This window comes from Brachyistius frenatus, unplaced genomic scaffold, assembly GCF_029030835.1.
Source record: "Brachyistius frenatus isolate BFR_SWC_R1_liver_20210118 unplaced genomic scaffold, ASM2903083v1 Contig_111, whole genome shotgun sequence".
NCBI lineage: Eukaryota > Metazoa > Chordata > Actinopteri > Embiotocidae > Brachyistius > Brachyistius frenatus.
Genome location: NW_027210710.1, coordinates 301,977 through 326,117, shown reverse-complemented (window position 1 = coordinate 326,117; position 24,141 = coordinate 301,977). Strand labels below are relative to the sequence as shown.

Below are 24,141 nucleotides of genomic sequence, written 5' to 3'. Positions count from 1 at the left end.
CTAGGGGGCGCTAGGGGCGGTAGAGGCGGTAGGGGCGGTAGGGGCGGTAGAAGCGGTAGGGGCGGTAGGGGGCGGTAGAGGCGGTAGGGGCGGTAGAGGGCGGTAGGGGGCGCTCAGGAGCGGTAGAGGGCGGTAGGGGGGCGGTAGAGGCGGTAGGGGCGGTAGAGGCGGTAGGGGGCGGTAGAGGCGGTAGGGGGCGGTAGAGGCGGTAGGGGCGGTAGAGGCGGTAGGGGCGGTAGAGGGCGGTAGGGGGCGCTCGGGAGCGGTAGAGGGCGGTAGAGGCGGTAGGGGCGGTAGAGGGCGGTAGAGGCGGTAGGGGGCGGTAGAGGGCGGTAGGGGGCGCTCGGGAGCGGTAGGGAGCGGTAGAGGGCGGTAGGGGCGGTAGAGGCGGTAGGGGCGGTAGAGGGCGGTAGGGGGCGCTCGGGAGCGGTAGAGGCGGTAGGGGCGGTAGAGGGCGGTAGAGGCGGTAGGGGGCGGTAGAGGGCGGTAGGGGGCGCTCGGGAGCGGTAGGGAGCGGTAGAGGGCGGTAGGGGCGGTAGAGGCGGTAGGGGGCGGTAGAGGGCGGTAGGGGGCGCTCGGGAGCGGTAGAGGGCGGTAGAGGCGGTAGGGGCGGTAGAGGGCGGTAGAGGCGGTAGGGGCGGTAGGGAGCGGTAGAGGGCGGTAGGGGCGGTAGAGGCGGTAGAGGGCGGTAGGGGGCGGTAGGGGCGCTAGGGGGCGGTAGGGGCGGTAGGGGGCGGTAGAGGCGGTAGAGGGCGGTAGAGGGCGGTAGGGGGCGGTAGGGGCGGTAGGGGGCGGTAGAGGGCGGTAGAGGCGGTAGGGGCGGTAGAGGGCGGTAGGGGGCGCTCGGGAGCGGTAGGGGCGGTAGGGGGCGGTAGGGGGCGGTAGAGGGCGGTAGAGGCGGTAGGGGGCGGTAGGGGGCGGTAGAGGGCGGTAGGGGGCGCTGGAGCGCCGCCGTCACTGTAAATGAACCGGAGAAGCAGCAGGCAGCGTTAGCTCGGCTGCGGTGACGTTAGCCGTCTGGATGTTTCTCTCCGCCGTTAACGACTGCAGCAGCCGGGGCACCGACGTCCATGAACCTCGCCCGGTCTCGTGAAGCACATCCACCGTGAACCCCTCCGTGGACGGCCGCCCAGCGTGGGGCGCCCCCCCCCCCCCCCAGGTGTGTTGTTATTGTGACAGCTCGGCGACAGACTGCGTAACGTCAAACCGTCATGTTAGCCCGCTAGCGTTAGCATGAACGGCTACTTCAACGGCAGCGTTTCCCGTCCGGGTCCGAGGCTCGGAGCTCCGGGTCCACCGAGAGGAGCAGGGGGTGGGGGGCGAGGGGGGGGGGGGCGGTGTGACGATTTGATTTTGATTTGAAGATGATTTTATTTATTTTAATGAGGAAGTAAGCGGGGTTAGCACGCTTAGCATGTTGCCAGGCTAAGGTCAAGAAGCTGACGGCTAACTAACACGGTGACCCGGGCTAACAGCCGGGCTAACAGCCCGCTGCCGGGACCCCCGGCCCCCGGTCCCCCGGTCCCCGGCCACCGGGCCCATCGGGTTAGCACCGGAACTAAAAGTTTCATTAGCCCGAAGCTAGCTCGGTGTGGATGGAGTATCAAGCGGAGGCAGGCGGACCTGCGGTGTGACAGGTTATCGGTAAAAAGGGGACCGTGATTACCGCCTGACGTCACATGTAGTCTATGACCATATTTAGGCTAACTGCTATTCAAGCTGCTCTCTGGGTGTGATGAAGATGATGAAGATGATGAAGATGATGATGATGATGAAGATGATGAAGATGTCCATGCTGCCAGACGGGTTTTATTTGTTGATGCAGGACTGATCACACTGACTGTAATGAACAGCAAGTAAACAAGACGGTGAGACACCTGTGTGTGTGTGTGTGTGTGTGTGTGTGTGTGTGTGTGTGTGTGTGTGTGTGTGTGTGTGTGTGTGTGTGTGTGTGTGTGTGTGTGTGTGTGTGTGTGTGTGTGTGTGTGTGTGTGTGTGTGTGTGTGTGTGTGTGTGTGTGTGTGTGTGTGTGTGTGTGTGTGTGTGTGTGTGTGTGTGTGTGTGTGTCTGTGTGTGTGTGTGTGTGTGTGTGTGTGTGTGTGTGTGTGTGTGTGTGTGTGTGTGTGTGTGTGTGTGTGTGTGTGTGTGTGTCTGTGTGTGTGTGTGAGAGTGTGTGTGTGTGTGTGTGTGTGTGTGTGTGTGTGTGTGTGTGTGTGTGTGTGTGTGTGTGTGTGTGTGTGTGTGTGTGTGTGTGTGTGTGTGTGTGTGTGTGTGTGTGTGTGTGTGTGTGTGTGTGTGTGTGTGTGTGTGTGTGTGTGTGTGTGTGTGTGTGTGTGTGTGTGTGTGTGTGTGTGTGTGTGTGTGTGTGTGTGTGTGTGTGTGTGTGTGTGTGTGTGTGTGTGTGTGTGTGTGTGTGTGTGTGTGTGTGTGTGTGTGTGTGTGTGTGTGTGTGTGTGTGTGTGTGTGTGTGTGTGTGTGTGTGTGTGTGTGTGTGTGTGTGTGTGTGTGTGTGTGTGTGTGTGTGTGTGTGTGTGTGTGTGTGTGTGTGTGTGTGTGTGTGTGTGTGTGTGTGTGTGTGTGTGTGTGTGTGTGTGTGTCTGTGTGTGTGTGTGTGTGTGTGTGTGTGTGTGTGTGTGTGTGTGTGTGTGTGTGTGTGTGTGTGTGTGTGTGTGTGTGTGTGTGTGTGTGTGTGTGTGTCCACGGTGTTTTGTAGGAGTTCGTGGTGTGTTTTGTTTCCACCGACTCCAGCTGTGATCGATTGATGTCTGTGTGACAGCAGCTTGAGGGAAGGAGGATCACTTCCTCTTTGCACTGCCTGGTTTCTCTCACTGGATGTTTCCAACGTCTTTAAACTAAGTTTGAGGGGTTTTAAATGACTTTAAGACATTTTTATTATTTTTTTGTTTCCCCCCTTCGTACATGTAATAATGCAGATTCATGACTTATTCATTTACCCTCCTCGTTTGAGCCTCTTTATCTTTTTCTAATCCTTAAAAATCGTCTTTCATGCGTCTGCGCATGAAATTTAAGGCTCTTTTTTTCTTTTAACAGATGTTAGCTGGAAATAACAACATTTAATACCAAATTCATACTGTCTGGAGCAAAAAGTGAGATATTATTGTTAAGCTATACGAATGTCACTTTATATTATTTTCTGTAATCACACATTCACCAGCTTATACATACATGGAGATTTCTTATTTGCGATACCATGGATTTTAAAGGCAACTTTAAAAATGTATTATAATCCACGTGGTCAGAGGAGGTTTTTATTCTGTGGATTCTTGGAAACACTTTCACAACACTGAGAGCCAGGCAGGTATTTTAAAAGCATTTTAACTTCAAGCTGTGCAACACAGATATAATACCAGGAGATTAGATGTATTTCTGTAGAAATATTGGCATTTTGTGTTGCTTTAGTTAGTGAACAATAAAGGTGCAAACACTCGAGGGAAGTCGACTCTTCTCTGCAACAAATAAGGAAACTTTCAGTGTTTTAATGCTGATAAATTATATTTATGGGACTAGATTCAGTTTGAATTGCAGTGGAGGTCAGCTGTGTTAAATTAAGACGTCAGATCATCATCATCATCATCCCACTTCAGGTTCACAACTCTGGTGTGTTTTTTTGCAGTGAAAAGTCGTATCATGTTTTCAACTTTGTTTTGACATAAAAGATGAGGGTTGTGACATCAGCAGTGGGCGGGGCTTGTTGCGTACCTGCTGTAGTGGATGGATACGGGCACCGTCACAGCCCTGAGAGGAGACGGTGGGGTCGGTTAACTGGGGAAAATAAAACCGTATGGAGGGCAGGTGATATGAACCGGACCGGTGAGTTGTTGTGCTGAATAGCAGAAAATTTATCTTTTTTATTATTATTTATATTTTCTATATGATCGTCAGCTGTAAATATAATGTACCAGAAAATATAATTTTCTCATCTCTTCGATAAGTGGATTTTAGGGATGCAGCACAGCGTGTGGAAAAATGAGTGCGCAGATGTTAAAAGTGTTTATTTGAGGACTTTACTCTTCTTTTTTTTCTGGTTTTGTTTTTGGGATCATTCTTCTTTGTGTGTTTAAGGCTCTTCAGGAGACATTCATGTGCCAGTTTTAAGCCTGATGTGTAAATATTAGTTTTGCCTTCAAATCGCAGGGATTTAAAAAAAAAAAAAAAAAACCTGTATTTAAAGTTTTAATTGACCCGTTTTGTTTCCTATTCGGATTCAGTCATTTTAAAACGGGTGATTCTGTTTTTTGTTTTTCTGGTATTTCCATGGTTCTTTTCACAAGACGTACTTCGACCACCTCGACTCCTTCGTCTCCACTTTGTTGAGAGGATTTTTTTTTTCAATGTCGCAGAATGTAAACAAACCTCAGCTGGTTTTTGCCGTCAGTCGCATGAAATCAGCACCGACTGTCGCCGAACTATTAATACAAAAAAAACCTCTGCTCACTGAAGTATAATTCAGTTTTCAAGTCAATCATTTGATAATTGTGTGTGTGTGTGTGTGTGTGTGTGTGTGTGTGTGTGTGTGTGTGTGTGTGTGTGTGTGTGTGTGTGTGTGTGTGTGTGTGTGTGTGTGTGTGTGTGTGTGTGTGTCTCAGTGGTTGTTTTGACTGATGTGAGCTGTGGTCTCACCCAGCCGATTGTTGATAGGACGGATTGTTCTCCAGTGTGTGTGTCGCTCAGCAGCTGTTGAGTTGTGTTGATGGGGGGGGGGGGGGGGGTCATGGGCAGCAGCTGTGTGTGTGTTTTTCTGTTTTTCCCAGTTGTAGTTTGTAATTTTTTTGGAGAGTGACAGATGTGTTTTCGGGGTTTTTCTTCCCATGGGTCTCCATGTTTCTGTCCAACAGCTGGATCTCCTCTCCGACACACTTCTTCCTCTGTTCCTTCCGAACCCGTCACTATTATCTCTTAATTTGATTGCTTCGTTTGTCCTTCAGTAGCTCCTTGTTTCCTCTCCTTCCCTCCTCCTCCTCCCCTCTCCATCTTTATCATCCCCTCCTTTCTCTCACTTCATCCTCAATTCCATCTTTTTCCGTTGGGGATTTTGGGGCGAATAAAAAATACACCATTTTTCATACGATATTTGTGTAAAAATGTCCCAAAAAATGTGGAAAAGCAGATTGGAAACAAACAAACAGAACCAAAAAGACTAAACAAAAAACTCAATTACTTAATTTCGTCTCGGATGCTGCCTGATTTATTATCTGTTCCCCCGGTATCTCTGCGTTTCCCCCGGTGCTTGTGTGATTCCCAGGCTTTTGTGTGTGTGTGTGTGTGTGTGTGTGTGTGTGTGTGTGTGTGTGTGTGTGTGTGTCAGCAGCAGTGACCTCCAGCCCTTATTTATCATGGTTCAGCCTGGTCATGCTACGCTCCACTAACACATCCACTCAGCAGTAAAAACACGAGCTGCTGAGCGTTGTGATGAAGGTCGTGACTTTCTGTCTGAGGTTGAATTTTTGGGGACTTTCCTACAACATTGAATTCAGCAGCTTTAGGTGGATTTAACAGCTTTTATTTATTATTTTACAGTAGTCTCTTTTATTATTCAAAATCATAGATATTTGTGTTGTCAGAATTACAAACCGGATATAAAAGTGTTCGTAGCTTCAGGTCTGAAAAATGAGGTTGATGCAGAAGTGTCTTCAGCTGCAATACCAGCGAGTGCCACTAGAGGTCGGCTCCAAAAAGCCTCCGGCTCCATAGACTCCCATTCAACTTCTCTCATCAAATCCAAAGTGAATAAAATGTGTCCATCAGTTATCTCGGTGTTGTTAGCTAAAGTCACTCCTTCTTCTTAGTTTTCTGGAGATCCATCTGAAAATAATCCCTCATTCATTAGAAAAGAAGATTCAAGAAGACCTGTTTTTGGGGGCGTGTCTGTTTGATTGACAGGCCTGTGGTGCAGTCAGGTTACAGCTATCGGTGGGCGGGATGTAGTATCGTCAGGTTTCCAATCAGATCAGTCGGATCCACCGCTGGCTCCTCCCCTAGCTCGTCCAAATATGGTCATTTTTGGCTCTGAAATAGCGAGATGGTGACGGACAGAATCCGAATAGTTATCTCTTCTTCCTAAATTAGAAAGTTTTAAAGTAATTCAGAACATGAATGAAAAGTCCAAACAGACATGATGATTGTTTTCTTTGTTGATGTTTTTACTTGGTAAACATCAACATCACAACATTGTGTTTTTCAAAGAATAAACTTTCATCCTGCAAAATCTGACTTATAAAAATAGAGTCAAATCAAAGAGACCATTATATTTAAACCAATCAGCGCTCAGATCAGGCCAGGCGTTTCCCAGCATGCCCTGGGTCGGTAGAGAACAACGGTGGCGCCTGTTCCGAGCACTCGACCTCGAGAGGTCGTCGTCGTCGTCTAAGTTACCATGACGTCAGCGCCGGTCGGGATCGAGTCGAGACATAAATCTAAAAATATAAATCTAATGAGTCTGATGATGTCACTGTTGTTAATCCCGCCCACTTGAGGAAACTGCTGTAAATGTATGACTACACCGCCCGGTCATAATGAGTGTAGCTGGTGTGTCAGCATTTTTTATTTGGTATTTTTTTATCGACGAAACAATAAATTGATTAATTATTACCAGAAGCAGAGAGCAGTGTTTTGGTTATATTTCATGCTTTTTTAATTAATTTATTTAATAACCTATCCATCTACTTATTCATTCATCCATCTATTTATTCATTTATTCATCCATCTATTTATTCATTTATTCATCCATCCATCCACCTGCACTGTAACTCCTCCCCTTAACTGCTCCACTGTGTAAAAGTTGTAAAAGGAAATGCTGGTTCAGGAAACATTTGTTATCTTCTTCCTGGTACAATAACGGCTGCTCAGAAGGAAACAGCACTTTAAATAGTGTTTTTAAAAAAAATATATATATATATATATATATAAATGTAAAAATCATAACGTTAGTTTCTTGGACTGCTGCAGATTGTTTCTCAAAGTCGTCCTTTTTTTAAAACTCTTCCTTAAATGTGCCTCAAATCTCCAAAATTTGTCACTTCTGCACTGAAGATATTTCTGGAAGTCGTTAATTGGCTCTCTGGTCTGACTTGCTGAAGGACGGGAGGATTCCCGCTGCGCAAACAAACACTCGCTGAGTCCATCAGAAATAGCAGCTTAATCAGTCTGCCGGCGTCGCCGGGCTGCAGCGAGCTTTGTTCCGACGTCACCTGGGCCCACGGCAGATCCTCTAAGCTGATTGGCCGGCCGCTCGGCCCGTTCACAAACACCTGGCAGGACACGGGGTGCCCCAATTAGAGATGGGGTTGTTTGTCTGTTTTTGTTTGCTTGTTTTTTTTGGAGCGCGTCGTACGTTTTCACTCAGGACTCAGCAGGCGGTTTATTCCTGGAGTTTAAGTCATCGGTTTGTTTTCGCAGGAGACGTCCGACAACTTAACAAAACAGACACACACAAAAATAACACCCATATATACAAAGTTGAAAAAAATATAGAGCAGAGATTTTAAATTTAATGTATTTCGTATTCAATTCACTGCATTATTAAATGCAAAACGCTATAATTATTTATCAGCTTTACCTTTAAAGTTTTGTTGTGTTCAAGAGAGATCAGGTTTTTTATTTAAGGGGAGCGAAGTGGTCTGATTTCAAACTTTATTCAAACGCTAAATAAAAGAATAAAATCTGGCAGTTATGAGTTTTGATTTTGACCCCAAATAGAAGTAATTCTGGAGCCTTTAATGTCACGGTGTTCCCTGAAGGAGAGAAACGAGCTACGACACACATCGTAGGTGGACATCTGTCCGTCCTTCAGGGGACAGAAGTTACGGTCATAACATTTGGTTCCTTTTTCTCCTATTTTCGGCCACAACACTTACAGCACGATGACGATTAATCTCCAGTCCTGGATGTTGTTGTTTGTATGGAACCGCCTGCTTCAGTTAAATAACAGCAGCCATCTGAGTTCTCTAATTCCTCTCAGCCTTGAGAGTAAAAGGAGGGTTGAAGTCGAGGAGGGGATTTTGGGAGAGGGATGAAGGAAACGAGGAGGAGGAGGAGGATGATGGTGGTGTTTTTAAGGAGAGAGGGGGGAGTCGTCCTTAATGTTGCCCTCCACCAGCCTATTCCCAGCCCGGTGCATCACACTGCCTGCCGGACACACACCTGTTGTCCGAGAGCCAGGAATTCACCGGAGACGCGTGTAGATCCACCGACAGAGCGACCCGCCGCCCGAAGGGGAACACAGCCGGCGTTGTCGGCTCGGTCAGCTGATATTTTTCTGCATGTGAAAACGACATCTAAAAATGCAGTCTTTCTTTAACTTCACTCCTCAAGTCAAAATATTGCACAAGTGGATGTGTTTTTTTGCAGCTGAATTTTAGTCACAGATTTGAAGTTCATTATACGATAACAATTCTGATAAACTGTGTTTATCATTTTGCATGCTGCAGCATTGTTCAAGGTGACAATTAATTACAAAACTATTTTTGACTGTTCAAAATTGAAAGTTCATGTATGTGTGTGTGTGTGTATATATATATATCAATTCAATATATATATATACAGTGGGTACGGAAAGTATTCAGATCCCTTAAAATTTTTCACTCTTTGTTTCATTGCAGCCATTTGCTAAAATCAAAAAAGTTCATTTTATTTCTCATTAATGTACACTCAGCACCCCATGTTGACAGAAAAAAACAGAAATGTAGAAATTTGTGCAAATTTATTAAAAAAGAAAAACTGAAATATCACATGGTCATAAGTATTCAGACCCTTTGCTGTGACACTCATATTTAACTCACATGCTGTCCATTTCTTCTGATCCTCCTTGAGATGGTTCTACTCCTTCATTGGAGTCCAGCTGTGTTTAATTAAACTGATTGGACTTGATTAGGAAAGGCACACACCTGTCTATATAAGACCTTACAGCTCACAGTGCATGTCAGAGCAAATGAGAATCATGAGGTCGAAGGAACTGTCCAAGGAGCTCAGAGACAGAGTTGTGGCAAGGCACAGATCTGGCCAAGGTTACAAAATAATTTCTGCAGCACTCAAGGTTCCTAAGAGCACAGTGGCCTCCATAATCCTTAAATGGAAGAAGTTTGGGACGACCAGAACTCTTCCTAGACCTGGCCGTCCAGCCAAACTGAGCAATCGTGGGAGAAGAGCCTTGGTGAGAGAGGTAAAGAAGAACCCAAAGATCACTGTGGCTGAGCTCCAGAGATGCAGCAGGGAGATGGGAGAAAGTTCCACCAAGTCAACTATCACTGCAGCCCTCCACCAGTCGGGGCTTTATGGCAGAGTGGCCCGACGGAAGCCTCTCCTCAGTGCAAGACATATGAAAGCCCGCATAGAGTTTGCCAAAAAACACATGAAGGACTCCCAGACTATGAGAAATAAGATTCTCTGGTCTGATGAGACCAAGATTGAACTTGTTGGCGTTAATTCTAAGCGGTATGTGTGGAGAAAACCAGGCACTGCTCATCACCTGCCCAATACAATCCCAACAGTGAAACATGGTGGTGGCAGCATCATGCTATGGGGGTGTTTTTCAGCTGCAGGGACAGGACGACCGGTTGCAATTGAAGGAAAGATGAATGCGGCCAAGTACAGAGATATCCTGGAAGAAAACCTCTTCCAGAGTGCTCTGGACCTCAGACTGGGCCGAAGGTTCACCTTCCAACAAGACAATGACCCGAAGCACACAGCTAAAATAACAAAGGAGTGGCTTCAGAACAACTCTGTGACCATTCTTGACTGGCCCAGCCAGAGCCCTGACCTAAACCCAATGGAGCATCTCTGGAGAGACCTGAAAATGGCTGTCCACCAACGTTCACCATCCAACCTGACGGAACTGGAGAGGATCTGCAAGGAAGAATGGCAGAGGATCCCCAAATCCAGGTGTGAAAAGCTTGTTGCATCATTCCCAAGAAGACTCATGGCTGTACGAGCTCAAAAGGGTGCTTCTACTCAATACTGAGCAAAGGGTCTGAATACTTATGACCATGTGATATTTCAGGTTTTCTTTTTTAATAAATTTGCACAAATTTCTACATTTCTGTTTTTTTCTGTCAAGATGGGGTGCTGAGTGTACATTAATGAGAAATAAAATGAACTTTTTTGATTTTAGAAAATGGCTGCAATGAAACAAAGAGTGAAAAATTTAAAGGGGTCTGAATACTTTCCGTACCCACTGTATATATAATTTTGGCTGACTTTAAAGTAAAGCGTGAACAGCTGGTGCCTCGGCGGACTCGAGTCAAAGTGTCGGACTGATTTCACTGATCCCGGAGCGAAGCAGATGTTCCCTGATGTTCCCTGTTTGCTGCTAACTTTAGAATTCATTGCTCGTGGGAAACACTGTTTACACTCTGTGACATTTATTTATTTGTATATATATGTGTGTGTGTATGTGGGTGTGGGTATGGTTTTCTCGTACAACACAAATAGGGCAGTTGCAGGAAGTTCTTACCTCGATGTCACGTTGGCGGTTTGAGGTTTTTTCCGCCTGCAGCTTCTCCTTTACACGCTCAGTTTCAGTTTGTTTCCGTTTCGTCTGCCTGTTGTTTGTTTGAGAGTCAAACACGGAGGAAATGTCCAAATATATCCAAATCTGAGGAGGATTGAAGATCTGCTGAACATTCAGTCTCTAACTTCGTTGTTAAAGTCACAATAAAAAGTCTTTTGACACTGACGATAAAATACAAAGACAGTTTACCTTCGGTGCTTGTATTCAGAGGGGGCTTCCTCCAAGAAAACTTTCAATAGTTTGATTGAAAATATGCAATTTTACTTAATTTTTTACAAGAAAATGTAAAAAATTTTCATAAAAAGCTTGAAATTCAAATTAATCCAAAGACAGTTGATCTTTGTGTCCATGCTGTGCTTTCTTTGCATAAGTTTGTTTAAGACTTGAATTTTACGTATTTTATTTAAAAGACAAAATTACTTTGATCTCATATGTGAAAAACTTTCCAAAAATTTGGAAAAACTAGAACAAGCTTTTCCAAATTATACTGAATGATAATCCATAAAAACACCTAGTTTCAACTTTTGACATGTTTATGCGGTGTTTTGTATTTGGTGGGTGTTTGAGGTTCTTTGCTTAAGAAAATTTAACATTTTTAAATTAACATTTCACATCATTTTTGACCATTACTAGTGTGTTTAACCATATCTGTGTAAAAATTTTCAAAAAAATTTGGAAAAGCTGTATTTTCCCCCCAAAAATTAAAAAGCTAAAGCGAGTAATAAATAAACAATAATAGAAAAGGTCAAAAACAACTTTTTGTAAAAAGGTAGTTTTTTTACAATCACATTATTTTTTTATTCAGCTTCGGGGGTGCTCTGTTATTTCACATGTTTTACCAAATTTCATAGACACAACCATCATCTTCTGCTTAGACTAAATAAGAAACCTCATTTATTGAGTCACTCGTCTCCCAGAGAGATTTAATCTGCTTTTGGAAACGACCTCGGTGATATTTGTTTTGTGTCTTTGTCTGTTTGATGTGGTAATTTAAAAACTAAACTGCGGTTTATTGTTGTCATCTGCAGTACGATTGTTTCAGATGTTAATCCCTTATTGTGGTGTTTTTTTGTTTTGGTTTCCGACGTTACTCGGCAACAGACGGGCTTTGATTTCATTCTGCCGCCGGTTGTAATCAAAATATCTTCTCAGATCACCGATGATGTTTTCAGATTCAAAAACATCAGCAAACAAAATCACGGAGCGTATCCTCTGATGGACATTTATTTATTTGTGTGTGGGAGGGAGTGAGGGAGGGGGGGGTTGATTATTGGTTATTTTTTTCTGATTTTTATCCCACCGTGGGAAAGAAAGCAGCAGTTTTCCATTAACAGCACTTTTTCAGAGCCAACTCATTGACTTGCATGTGTCGTTTCTTGTTTCCTGCCTTCACAGGAAGTGGTGACCCGGCCTGACTGACACCCTGCTCCTCCTGCCGTCCTCCTCCTCCTCCCCCCCCCGCTAACCCCTACCCTCCCCGTTCCGGTCGGGTCTCCTCGCTGCCGGCGGTGGATCGGAGCGCTCTGATTGGAGGCTTTGCGAGGTGGTTTTTCGGTCTGGCGCCGCCTCCCCCCGGGGCCGGTGTGCGCTCCCAGCAGCCTGTGGTGCCCTGCGCCCCGCCCTCCCCGTCACTGCACACCAGAGCCCATGCCCAGGGTAAGACCCCCCCTCCCTGATCCCTGATGGTTACTCATCACGCCTGTAATTTGTGACTTTGCCCACATTTAAAACTCTGAAGACAAGCCGGGTCCGTTTTATTTGTTCGGGTCAAAAGCAGAACGTTAAGAAGTTCTGCTGCAGTCGGACGGTTTGTTTCCAGCGTAAATAAATGAAGTGATGTCGGAGGGGTCAGCGTGGTCAGCGGATGGGTGTCGCTCAGTCAGGATGCCAGTTAATGAAGGATGAGTGACAATTTTCCTTTCGAATCGCCGCTGTGGCTCCCTGTGTTACCGCGGCAACCACACCAGCGTACACAGTGAAAGGATCTAATGGCTGAATTATGTACCCTTTTTAAAACAAAAACTGTTGTGGAGAAACATCAGATTTAAAGTTTTAATTTAAAAGTAAAAAGGCCCCAAAAGTACTTTATATATTTTCAAAAGACAAACTGTTTGTTCATTCATTATATGAAGTGGATTTTCATAGAAAAACTTTTTAAAGTGTGGTATTAAAACAAGAAACTATAACTTTGGTATTTATTGAGTAATAAACTTTATTATACTGAAGGGAAATTGATTGACGGTTTCATTTTGGAAACTCAGAGCCTTATGGTTTTTCTTTTTTTTTTTTTTTTTAACTGATGCTCCGCCTCTTTTAAGAGCTCCGCATCATTTAAAATCACCAGAACTGTGAAGTCCAGAGGCGTTACCGCGGTAACCCTCCCGGATATGTTTTCCTCCCCGGCTGCAGGAGGAGGCGCGGTGCGTCCGCCAGGAGCCATGTGCCTCCCCCACACCAACAACATGGACAGCAAGCTGCAGGGAGCGGGGCCAGGGGGAGGGGCTTCACTTCGCCGAGCAGGAGGCGTTCCACTGGAGCCCTTCATACACCAGGTGGGCGGAGCTTCAGTGTATGAATAATTAAAAAGAGCTGCTGTAATGGTGAAATCAGTCCCTTCAGGATTTCAAGTTTGGTTTTTTGGTGAATTTTGCACTTAAAAATTGTTTTGATTTTAAATTAGTTTTTATTCAGGTCATAATATTTCCTGCAAACTCCATCCGCTTGTTACGTTTTTCTTCGATGCACAAAGTCTCTTTTTTTCTGATGAGAGGAGAGGAAGCTTCTGCTTGTAAATTAGATGTTTTTGTTAATAAAGCCAGTTTTGTTTGAAAAAGAGCGACTTTATTCTGTAATACTTTCAGCGCAGCTTCTATTAAAGACAGTTTTTGCAGAAAAGCTGAATTGAATGTGCAATTTCCCCCGGAGGGACTTTTTGTTATTGTTTCATTGCCTGTTGACACTTTTCGTGTGTGTGTGTGTGTGTGTGTGTGTGTGTGTATTTGTATGTGTGTGTGTGTGTGTGTGCGTGTGTGTGTGTGTGTGTGTGTGTGTGTATGTGTGTGTGTGTGTGTGTGTGTGCGTGTGCGTGTGTGTGTGCGTGTGTGCTCTTGCAGGTGGGAGGTCACACCAGTATGATGCGCTACGACGACCACACGGTGTGCAAACCTCTGATCAGCAGAGAGCAGCGCTTCTACGAGTCTCTGCCTCCTGAGATGAAGGAGTTCACCCCCGAGTATAAAGGTCAGTCGAAGCTGAACTCTGCGTCCCGGCGCCTCGACGTCGGGCGTCCTCCCACATCACCGTGGCGACGCGGCCATGTTCATATCGGAGGTCCGAACCCGGACGTCCGGCCGGAACCAAACCGGACTCGGTCGGAGAGAGAACACAAACGGCGCCGGCAGCACGAAGCTCAGTTCATTAGATCGATTAAGAAGCCGCGGCGCCGAGAAACAAATGAGCCGATTCACAGCCACAGAAACGACAGTAACTAGTTTATACGCTTCAAATACAGTTTTATACACAAATATTAAAGTTCTGTTTCCTCCGCCTGCAACAATAAGAAAAGCTGTCGGATCAGAAAAGCTTTGAATAGAAATTAAATGTGCCTCACGTTTTGTGTTGCTTGAAATGTTGTTTTCAATATGAAACAAGCATCGTGTTCATGGATCCTTAAAAAGCCTTCAATTATAATTTATGCAAAATGTACTTGAAACTGTCTACGAAGTCTTTTAAAGGTTTTACAAAAGCTCGCAGCACCGACGGGTGATGTCATGGCAACCCTTTATCGGAAAACTGAAAAAAATGTCCTTTTCCTTTTTTTCAATTGATTTATTTGGCTTAAATATTATGGGAGAGCGAGCTCATTATAACTTCAGGTAACCAACATTAAATATAAGTTCTTAAAGTGGTCTGAAAGAGGACTTTAAAAACTTCAGATATCTTTTTAACAGCATTGAGATCAGTGATGTCATAATGTAATGGATGATTATACTTTCAGAGCACGTCAGGTCTCTTTCAGGAGACTGGAGTCAAAGCTGCTCTGAATAATCTTTACTGGGAGACGGAAGGAAGGAAGTCGGGATGTTTAATGGAGCTGAAGAGGTTTAGCTGCTCTGCTCTTCATCACCGGGGCTTCGACTGTCTCCGCTTTTACTGTAGTAACACACACACACATCTGGACCTCAGGTGTAACTGATGACCGATCCAGCAGACGAAAGCGCTCCGACACTAAAACACTTCGAATTCAGCCGTCGTCGTGGTGATTCGTTGGTTTTGTCTCTCTGACGTCAGCCATGACAAAAAAAACTTTACAAATTATTGAGACTCTCAAACTGAGCTGGAAGCACACAGTGCTCATAAATTAGCCAAATAACAGAAATACAATATTTTTGGCTGGACCGCAACAGAGGGGGCGGAGCTACAAAGAGTGTCAATGGCGCAATTTTTCCAAATTAAAAGCCCTCCAGTGTCACGCAAGGTCCAACCTACAAGGTTTTGACTTTAACCCGTGTTTCTTTCAGGAGGGTCCCAATCGATCTTATTCTAGAACACTTTATTTGACACTTCAAACCAGTTTGTTTGTTTGTTTGTTTGTGACCGTTTCACTGAATTTAGGGAACATTGCGCAATTGTAGCAACAGAAAATATCCCTCCCTTCAATTCAAAACATCAAGAGATGCATACAGGGGAAACATAAACACGCACAAGCTGTTGAATTGAAGCTGTTGTGATACAAAATGTGCGTGTTGATTATCAATTTGTTATCGTTTCGCTTAAAAGAAGCCGATTCGACTGTTTTGGGTGGAGCTCAGCTATGTGAATAAATGTTACACGAGGAGCCCTCGGGACAGTTTCATTTTGTCAAAGTAGCTCTCGGAGCAAAAAAGGTTGGAGATGCCGGGTTATAGACTGAACTCATTTATCCATATTAATTTATTGATTATTTATGTTATCAACGTCTCCGAGTTCCTTTATTGGAGACATGGTGGACGCTCCCAGTCGTCTGTCCGGCTGTTGGTCCTGTGTCAGTGTCTGCACCAGTGAGTCCATCCTGCTGGTCTTCTGGGTCCCAGTGCCATGACAACAGCGCTCCATACGGAGTCTATATTTAGTCCTGGACCACTGCCCGCCACCATTGTCCCGCTGATTAAATAACAGTGGACAGACAGACAGCTGCCCGGGGACGACTTTCTGAATCCGTCAAGGTTGTTTCCTCCTCAAACTGTTGGACGTCGCCGGATTAAATTCCTCCTTGCGAGGCGGGTGTGAAGTTCTCCGGGAACAGACGGCTCACTGGATTTCTGGAGATTCGACTCCTGAGTTTGGATTTTCTTTTCCCGCCGACAAGTGAAATTAAATTAGGACGAACACGGAGGATGTTCAGTGTCTTGCTCAGCGGGGTCGACATGTTCTGGTCTGTTTACAAAGCTAAAAATAACAGCTTAATGTTTCGATAAATCATTTTATATGGCTTATTTTATCTACAAAGCAGCTCCTCAATTACATTTCAGGAGGATTCAGCGCGTCTTGATGCAAAGCTGGATGACAAATGGAAGGAAAAACCAACATTAAGTCGGTTAGAGAGAGCGGCTTCACGGCTTCTTCAAAGATATTCCTTCATTTGGTGTTGTAGGAAAAATGTCCCTAAATCTCCCTTCAATGTAAAAAAATACACTGTGGTACAAGGTTTAATGTTGTGGTTATTTCTTAAAACAGCCATGTTAAAGTGTCGCTTGGTCATTTGTTAATAGAAAAATATTGATTATTACAGCTGTAAAGTGACACCATGTGACTTTTGTGAGACGGAATAATCACGATGTCACTTTCAAATTAAAAGTTAAACTCGGAAATAATAAAACAGTTAAATTCCAAGTGAAGTTCTGAATATAAAAGTTTCCCGGTCGGAAAATGGTTCCGATCCAGAAGTGTCTTCAGCTGCAATACCAGCGAGTGCCACTAGAGGTCGGCTCCAAAAAGCCTCCGGCTCCATAGACTCCCATTCAACTTCTCTCATCAAATCCAAAGTGAATAAAATGTGTCCATCAGTTCTCTCGGTGTTGTTAGCTAAAGTCACTCCTTCTTATTAGTTTTCTGGAGGTTCATCTGAAAATAATCCCTCATTCATTAGAAAAGAAGATTCAAGAAGACCTGTTTTTGGGGGCGTGTCTGTCTGATTGACAGGCTGGAGGTGGGCGGGGCAGAGTGGCGTTTCTAATACATTCTAATGGTCACTCCCCCCAGGTGTGGTGCTGGTGTGTTTCGAAGGCGACTCTGACGGCTACATCAACCTGGTGGCCTACCCCTACGTGGAGAGTAACATGGAGGGGGTTCCCGGAGAGCACGAGGAGCGCGACCCCCCGGAGAGGGAGCAGCCGAGGAGGAAGCACTCCCGCCGCAGCCTCCATCGCTCCTCCTCCTCCTCCGAGCACAAGGAGGAGCGGGCCGACCGGAGGGAGTCACACGACACCGACACCTCCGAGAAGTAAGAAACCATCAGGGGAAACTGATACTTAATGCTATTTTTAGACGGGAAATTAAAAATGTTTTAATTATTTCGATAATTTATCAATGAAAATTTCCAAATAATTGTCAGGTCCCAGCGTGAGGATTTACTGCTATTCTCCGTTTTATTGATGTAAATTGAATAAATCGTCTGGATGTCCCGCTCAAGTAATATAAAGTTCACAGTGACATTTTAAGGTCATAAAACTCCTCCCCTGTCCTCCTCCCTGCAGTCTCGGAGAGCTGAAGAGTCCCCGGCTGGACCCCAAGATCCACTCGGACGTCCCCTTCCAGATGCTGGACTGGAACAGCGGTCTGACCTCGGAGAAGATCAGCCACAACCCCTGGAGCCTCCGCTGCCACAAGCAGCAGCTCAGCCGCATGAGGTCCGAGTCCAAGGACCGCAAGCTCTTCAGTATCCTTCCCCAGCCAATCACAGCCTCCGACACAAAGGTCCGCCCCCGAGCATGTAGTTTACTTGTATATCTGTCCTAACTCTTATAGATATTGAACACAGTGACCTTTGACCTTGCTCAGCCAAAAGGGAACAGGTGTGGCAAATTTGAAGAAATTCCCTCAAGGCGTTCCTGAAAAATTGCATTTCCAGACACGGGTTAATGGTGACAGTGACCTTTGACCTATAAACACCAAACTCTTATCAGGTCATCGTTGGAACTAAGTGAATGTTTTTGCCAAATTTAAACAAATCCCCTATGCAGTTTTTTTTATATATTGCGTTCACAAGAACAGATGATGTCGCCGCGACTTTGACCTTTGACCACCAAACTCCTAATCAGTTCACCCTTGAGGCCGAGTGACCGACGTGAGTAACATTTGAAGAAATTGCATACAGGCGTTCCTGAGATACGACGTTCATGCGAGTTTGTCAAATTGGGGTCACGGTGACCTTGAACTTTTACTTTTGCCCCCCAAAATTTGATCTGTTCATCCTCGGTATCAAGTGAATGGTTTTGCCAAATTTGACCGAATTCCCTTAAGGTGCTCTTGAGATATCGCAAAACATGACGGCTCCGGTTCTGACTGTCGGCCGAAGGTAACTGAGAGCGAGGCCGGTGGGAATAAAGAGACGAGGCTCCGGGTCTGAGTCCGAGGTTATCGGGTCAAAGGTCGTGTTTTGATCCGCGGCTTCAAAGAGCCCCGCAGCTGCCTGGAAAACACAGCTGAGCGACACACGCTCCGTCCTCGGCATCGGCCCATCTGTCTGCGGTCCAAACACCGAGCATCTCCGAGAAACCATCGGATAATAGAAGAAAAAAGAAAGAGATAAAAGGAACATCAAATCTTAATATTAGTGCGATAATAATGACCATCAAAATAAAACAGGATATTTACAGCGAGTGTGTTTAACTGGATGTTTTCAATAGACATGAACCAGAATATCTCATATCCAAAAACATGCACCTCAGGTCAGGTTACCTGGCGCCGCGCTAGTGGCAGCCTGCTGCAGCAGCTCCCCCCTGAGAGCCCCCCCTGCTGTAGTGAAGACATTTCACCTCGGGGATTAATAAAGTGTATAAAATAAAAAAAATTAAATATTCCTCTTATTGTTTTGTCTCTAATATTTAAATCACGTTTACATCGGCGGTTCCTGTTTAGACTGCAGCAACTTTATTTTATTTCAACTTTATTTAATCAGGAAGTCTCATTAAGAAACGTTCAGAAAACTACACAACAAATAAGACATTAATAAAAACATAATTACGATTTGAAATCTCCCAAGAGGAATTTTAAGACTCCAGTTTGTTGTGTATTTCCAGTATAACAAACATTTAATGTATTTACACTTTGATTTGTATTATCTTATATTAAGTTTAATATTATTGGCTCTTTCTTACTTCCTCAGAATAAAAGGAGGTGAACTGCGGATTATATTTTAATTTAAACAATTAATACAGTTATTGATCGATTTCTTTCCAAATTAAAACGTTCTCATAATAAGTGAATTAAAGGTCAAACAAAACATGCAAAGATCTGGAAAAGTAATGCAAACAATGAAGAAAAAAAAAGGAAGGCTGAATCTGGACAGTTATTGGATGTGAATGTCAGATTGTCAGTTTTGGAAAGTTAACAATTCAAGAAGCAGTTCGGATAATAAGAAGCTTTTATTTAAAAAAATTCTCACTGTCACACATTTCAGCCTTTTTCTTTGTCCTCCGTCGCAAAGTGTTGAATTTCACGTTCAATTTGAGACTTAGAAGTAATAAAAAAAAACATGTTTTCTAGGTATTTTCTCCCTTAACGGCAGCATCCCACCCAGAGTTCCTCCTGCTGGAGAACGTGGTGCACCACTTCTCGTACCCGTGCATCCTGGACCTGAAGATGGGCACCAGGCAGCACGGCGACGACGCCTCCGAGGAGAAGGCGGCCCGGCAGATGAAGAAGTGCGAACAGAGCACGTCGGCGACGCTGGGAGTCCGAGTGTGTGGCATGCAGGTAAAGCGACGACGCGGCACTTATCACGGGGGTTCCCGCGGGTGTCAGAGGATATCAGGGAATCTTAAAAACTCTTTTCCAGACGGGGAAAGTCCGAGAATTTGATCCGTTTTCTCGGGCCGAGTCCTGAAAATGTCAGTTTGCAATTTTAGTTGGTGTTTATTTAACGTTAGTTAGCTGGTTCATTTCAGTGTGTATGTTTGGTAGCATTTAATTCTTTGCCTCTGCAACCAGCATTTAGACGTGAATTTAATTTAAAAGCCTTGTTTTTAACAGAAATGTTTCCATTTCTTGTCGCCTGTTTTTCTGTTCATTATAGGTGATGAAATTTCACCTTTTTAAGTCAGTGGAAGTCGGAGAATTTATGTTCCACATGAAATATCGTCTTCCTTCCATTTATTTCTTCGATTTTTGTATGTTTTGGTCTCAGATAATGTTTTGCTACTGGCACTTCTGCAAGATTTATTACAAGTTCATACGACAAAAAAAAATCATGATAATAATAATTTATTTACGTGCGCACACACACACACACACCCTGCAGAGATTTAATGTCACTACGGATATCAGTCCAAAAACAAATCTTGGATTCTTCGAACTGTGGTCGGATTTTATTTTGAAAGTCTGAAAGGCCTTGTGTCACTGCTGTTGTCACGGTGATATGAGCGGCCCCCTCCCCCCCGTCTCTGCAGGTGTACCAGCTGAGCACCGGCCACTACCTGTGCAGGAACAAGTACTACGGCCGCGGCCTGTCGATCGAGGGCTTCCGCCAGGCGCTCCACCAGTACATGCACAACGGGAAGGGCCTGAGGCGGGACCTCTTCGAGCCGATCCTGAACAAGCTGCGCAGCCTGAAGGAGGTTCTGGAGCGGCAGGCGTCCTACCGCTTCTACTCGTCCTCGCTGCTCATCATCTACGAGGGAAAGGTGAGACCAACGCAGACGCTCAAATCGTTTGAATAAATGTGAACGAAATGCTGCGTTCAAACGCGGTCGTATTTACCGCGCGCGCACCAGACGAGTCCGTGCGAATGGCGCCCTCTTGTGGTATTCACGAAGTCGGGACTCTTTGCATTTTCTGCAAAACCTTCGAGGTCACGAGTTGAGACGTGTTTGCTGACGTAAATGTCAGAGGACGTGGAAATAGAAAATTTTGTCGGGCGTTAAGCTAATATGTTGTAATTTTAGTCACGTAGAGTTTTGTCCTCGTAACTAAGATAATATTCTACGTCTGAGGGAAATTGTCATCTTTTCCCTCCTTGACTTTGCATCTTCCTGCGTTACGTCAAACCCCCTCCCCCTTAGCTTGCTAAATTGTTAGCCTCTGTGGCTTCTAGACGTCATCTACGTTGCCTAGCAACAGTGTTTTTACGACTTAACAACCTGAACGCAGAGTATACGGTGCGCACGACTTCCCGCGTTGCAACCACGAACACACAACATCAATTTGAACTCAGCAAAACACACATTTGGTACGTCTCTGCCCCCTGGTGGTCAAACACGGTACTGCAGGTCCAACGACAACTTCGCCGTTCTGACGTTTTGTGTTTGACGGTGTCCGTAGGAACCTGAGGGCCCTTCAGTCCTCGGCTCCGGGCAGCACGCCGCCTGGCAGCAGAAGACCCCAGTGGCCCCCGCAGAGCCCCAGTGTGGCCCTGGTGGGCCCCACGCCGCCCCGCTCCCCGCAGCACCTTGTGTAACGGACACGAGCCAGAACCCGGAGGCGGGGCCGCCGTCCTCTCAGGGGGGACCTGGACTGATGGCTCCGCCCTCCTCCTGCCCTCGACCTCCCACACAAGCCCCGCCCACCAAGTCAGACTGCCACTCCTTCCTCCCCCGCACCCCTTCGCCTCACCCACATCCAGAATCCCCCTCCCCGGCTCCCAGTCTAATCGCCTTCCCCCCTCCTCTCGCTCCCCCGCCCCAGCAGCAGCAACCCCCCCTGGTGGACGTTCGTATGATCGACTTCGCCCACTCCACCTTCAAGGGTTTCCGCGGCGACACAGCGGTACATGACGGGCCGGACCGGGGCTACGTGTTCGGACTGGAGAGCCTGGTGGAGGTCCTGGAGAGCCTGCGGGACGACAGCCTGCCATAGTCTCTCTCTCACACACACACAAACAAACAAACAAACAAACAAACAAACACACACACACACACACACACACACACACACACACACACACAAACACACACACACGTACGTTTTTAGTTCTGTCTTTGTAAGGACCCTCCGGCTGTTTAGGTTTGTCCCACGGTGGCTAAAAACGTCCTCACTCTCCAAAAATGTCACCACACCCCGAGTCTAATCGGTCCTCACAAATACAGACACACACACACACACACACACACACACACACACACACACACACACACACACACACACACACACACACTGAGAGCTTGTTGTGAGTCAGTTCAGGTCGTACCGTCGGTGCAGGAAGGATCCCCGACGTCTCGGCTGTAAATATGGAAGCACGGTTCTCCGGGACATCGTCATGGCAACATGGGCATTCTACAGTCGAGTGGTTACTATAGCAACGGGCCAGGAGGTGGGACAGTGGAGCTAAAATGGCTGCGAAATTGAAGCTGATATGGAGAAAACCAGTGTGTCCGTGTCTCTGCACAACACACACAAATACACACACAGACACACACACACAGACATACACAGAGTTTGTACTTCTATTCTTGTGAGGACCGTCACTGACATGATGCCTTCCTGAATCTTTAATCCAACCCGGTGGCTGCTGTGCTCTGTTGTCGTGTTTTTACAGGACGTCTCCTCAGCTCGTTTCTTCTGAGGGACGTCAGACATCAACATGTTTCCACCTTCACATCAGTCAAAACACGTCATTTATACACTTTTGCATAATTACGAAGGACATAAAGAGGAAACAGCAGCTCGTCGTGAGGAAGACATCGTAGCCTGATTATGTTAACTCGTGTGAATCTGGCTTTGCGTGGCTCATCGTGTCTTCACTTCGCTGTGCAGAATGATGAGTTCGAGGAGGCTCGTTTGAGACACGCCGGCGTGTTTAATTCGGTCCAGTGTGCAGCTCCAACAGGTGTTGATGTGGAAACCTTCAGCTTCCAGCGCAGAAGGAGACATGCTGTCAGACACGCCCCCCTAAAAAAAGGTATTTTTGAAGCTTATTTTCTAATTAATGAGGGATTATTTTCAGATGGACCTCCAGAAAACTAATATGGAAAAATGAATTTAGTGAATGACATCCAGGAAATTTATTGACTTTGTATTTGATGAGAGAAGTTGAATGGGAGTCTATGGAGCCGGAGGCTTTTTGGAGCCGACCTCTAGTGGCACTCGCTGGTATTGCAGCTGAAGACACTTCTGGATCAGAACCATTTTACAGACCTGAAGCTACGAACTCTTTTATATCAGTCTGTGGTCCAGACTTTTTTTGAATCTGGAAGGATTCTTTAAAACTCAGAAAAACGCCTCTGAGCTCATTCTGCACAGCGAACATCACGGTGAAGCAACGACAGGTGAAACACGCTCTTTTAGCTTTTAAAGCTGGTCCTCACAAAGATAGAAGAACACTCTCAGTCTGTGGAGCTGTTTGACAGCACTGTGGGACGGAGCGCCCTATCGAGCAATCAGCTGAACCCCAGGGACCGCCCACTGAAGTCGGCCAACGCTCACTTCACTCCCCCACCCCCCACCACCACCTCCTCACTACCTGACCCTTCCTCCACCTCCTCCTCCTCCTCCTCACTCCTCTTTCTCTACAGAAAACCAAACCTGGACAGGTGAACGGACTCCTTCAGCGTTACCTCGAAAAAGCGCAACTCAAACACATCCAAGCGTCCGTCAAAGTAATAGACGGCGAGGACGGGACGGCGACTCTCTTCCCCCGAGAGCGGCCGACATCGAAGGCATCACGAAGACGACGTAGATAGATTTTAAAAGGCTGTTATGTCCATTTTTATGGGGATTCATTGGGGAAACATTAGTCGTCTGTATCCTGTGAAATTATTCTCTGGGTTATTGTGTGATGTCGGAAGCATTATCGTCACTTCCCCAAATTTTAAGTGGTGATACTCGGGCGTGTATGTGTATATATATATATATATATATATATATATATATTTTTTTTTTTTTTTTTTTTTTTTTTTTACTTTTGTCAACAGATCTCATGAGAAGACGTCATTTTTTTTAGCTCAATTAATTTTACTTCTCTTCGCCACAGAGATTCATCGTTCTCCATATATTATTCGAGTGCACACACACACACACACACACACACACACACACACACACACACACACACACACACACACACCGTCCTGCCGCTGTAAATCCTCACTAAAACAACAAATGTGTAGCAACCTGCTGCTAAAAGAAAAATTGTCCCTAAACAAAACAAAAAAAAGTACTGTTTACTTTAAAAGAAACTAACTAAAATTGTCCCCAGCAGAAATATCTAATAAATGCACCACATGATTGGATCAAAAAACACATTGTTGGTCTCGTCATGGGATTTGTTGACAAGAAAATAAAAGAGTAAACACCAGCCTTATTCTTTAAGCCAGGGCTGGGTGATACGGCTGAATTACAAGAGTATTTAAGAGTGATATTTTTCTGATATATATATATATTATATGTATATATATATATATATATATGTATATATATTATAT

General features: G+C 45.4%; 2 protein-coding genes across 6 annotated transcripts; one reads left to right on the top strand and one right to left on the bottom strand.

Moving 5' to 3' along the window:
- LOC138629186 (uncharacterized) lies at positions 1-1,794 on the bottom strand. Its single transcript, XM_069712707.1, has 2 exons — positions 1,724-1,794; positions 1-940 (listed from the first exon to the last, which is right to left on the bottom strand). Exons 1-2 carry the CDS (start codon positions 1,792-1,794, stop codon positions 1-3), a joined length of 1,011 nt encoding a protein of 336 aa, XP_069568808.1.
- ip6k1 (inositol hexakisphosphate kinase 1) lies at positions 964-24,141 on the top strand. Of its 5 annotated transcripts, none has more exons than XM_069712639.1 (9): positions 964-1,159; positions 11,921-12,181; positions 12,935-13,077; positions 13,639-13,765; positions 16,766-17,006; positions 17,260-17,441; positions 19,305-19,480; positions 20,173-20,406; positions 21,044-24,141. In XM_069712639.1, exons 3-9 carry the CDS (start codon positions 12,964-12,966, stop codon positions 21,575-21,577), a joined length of 1,608 nt encoding a protein of 535 aa, XP_069568740.1. In that variant the 5' UTR covers positions 964-1,159; positions 11,921-12,181; positions 12,935-12,963; the 3' UTR covers positions 21,578-24,141. The 5 variants fall into 5 exon arrangements, with proteins under 5 accessions (XP_069568740.1, XP_069568739.1, XP_069568738.1 ...); XM_069712638.1 differs by having other exon boundaries at positions 19,296-19,480; XM_069712637.1 differs by having other exon boundaries at positions 19,293-19,480.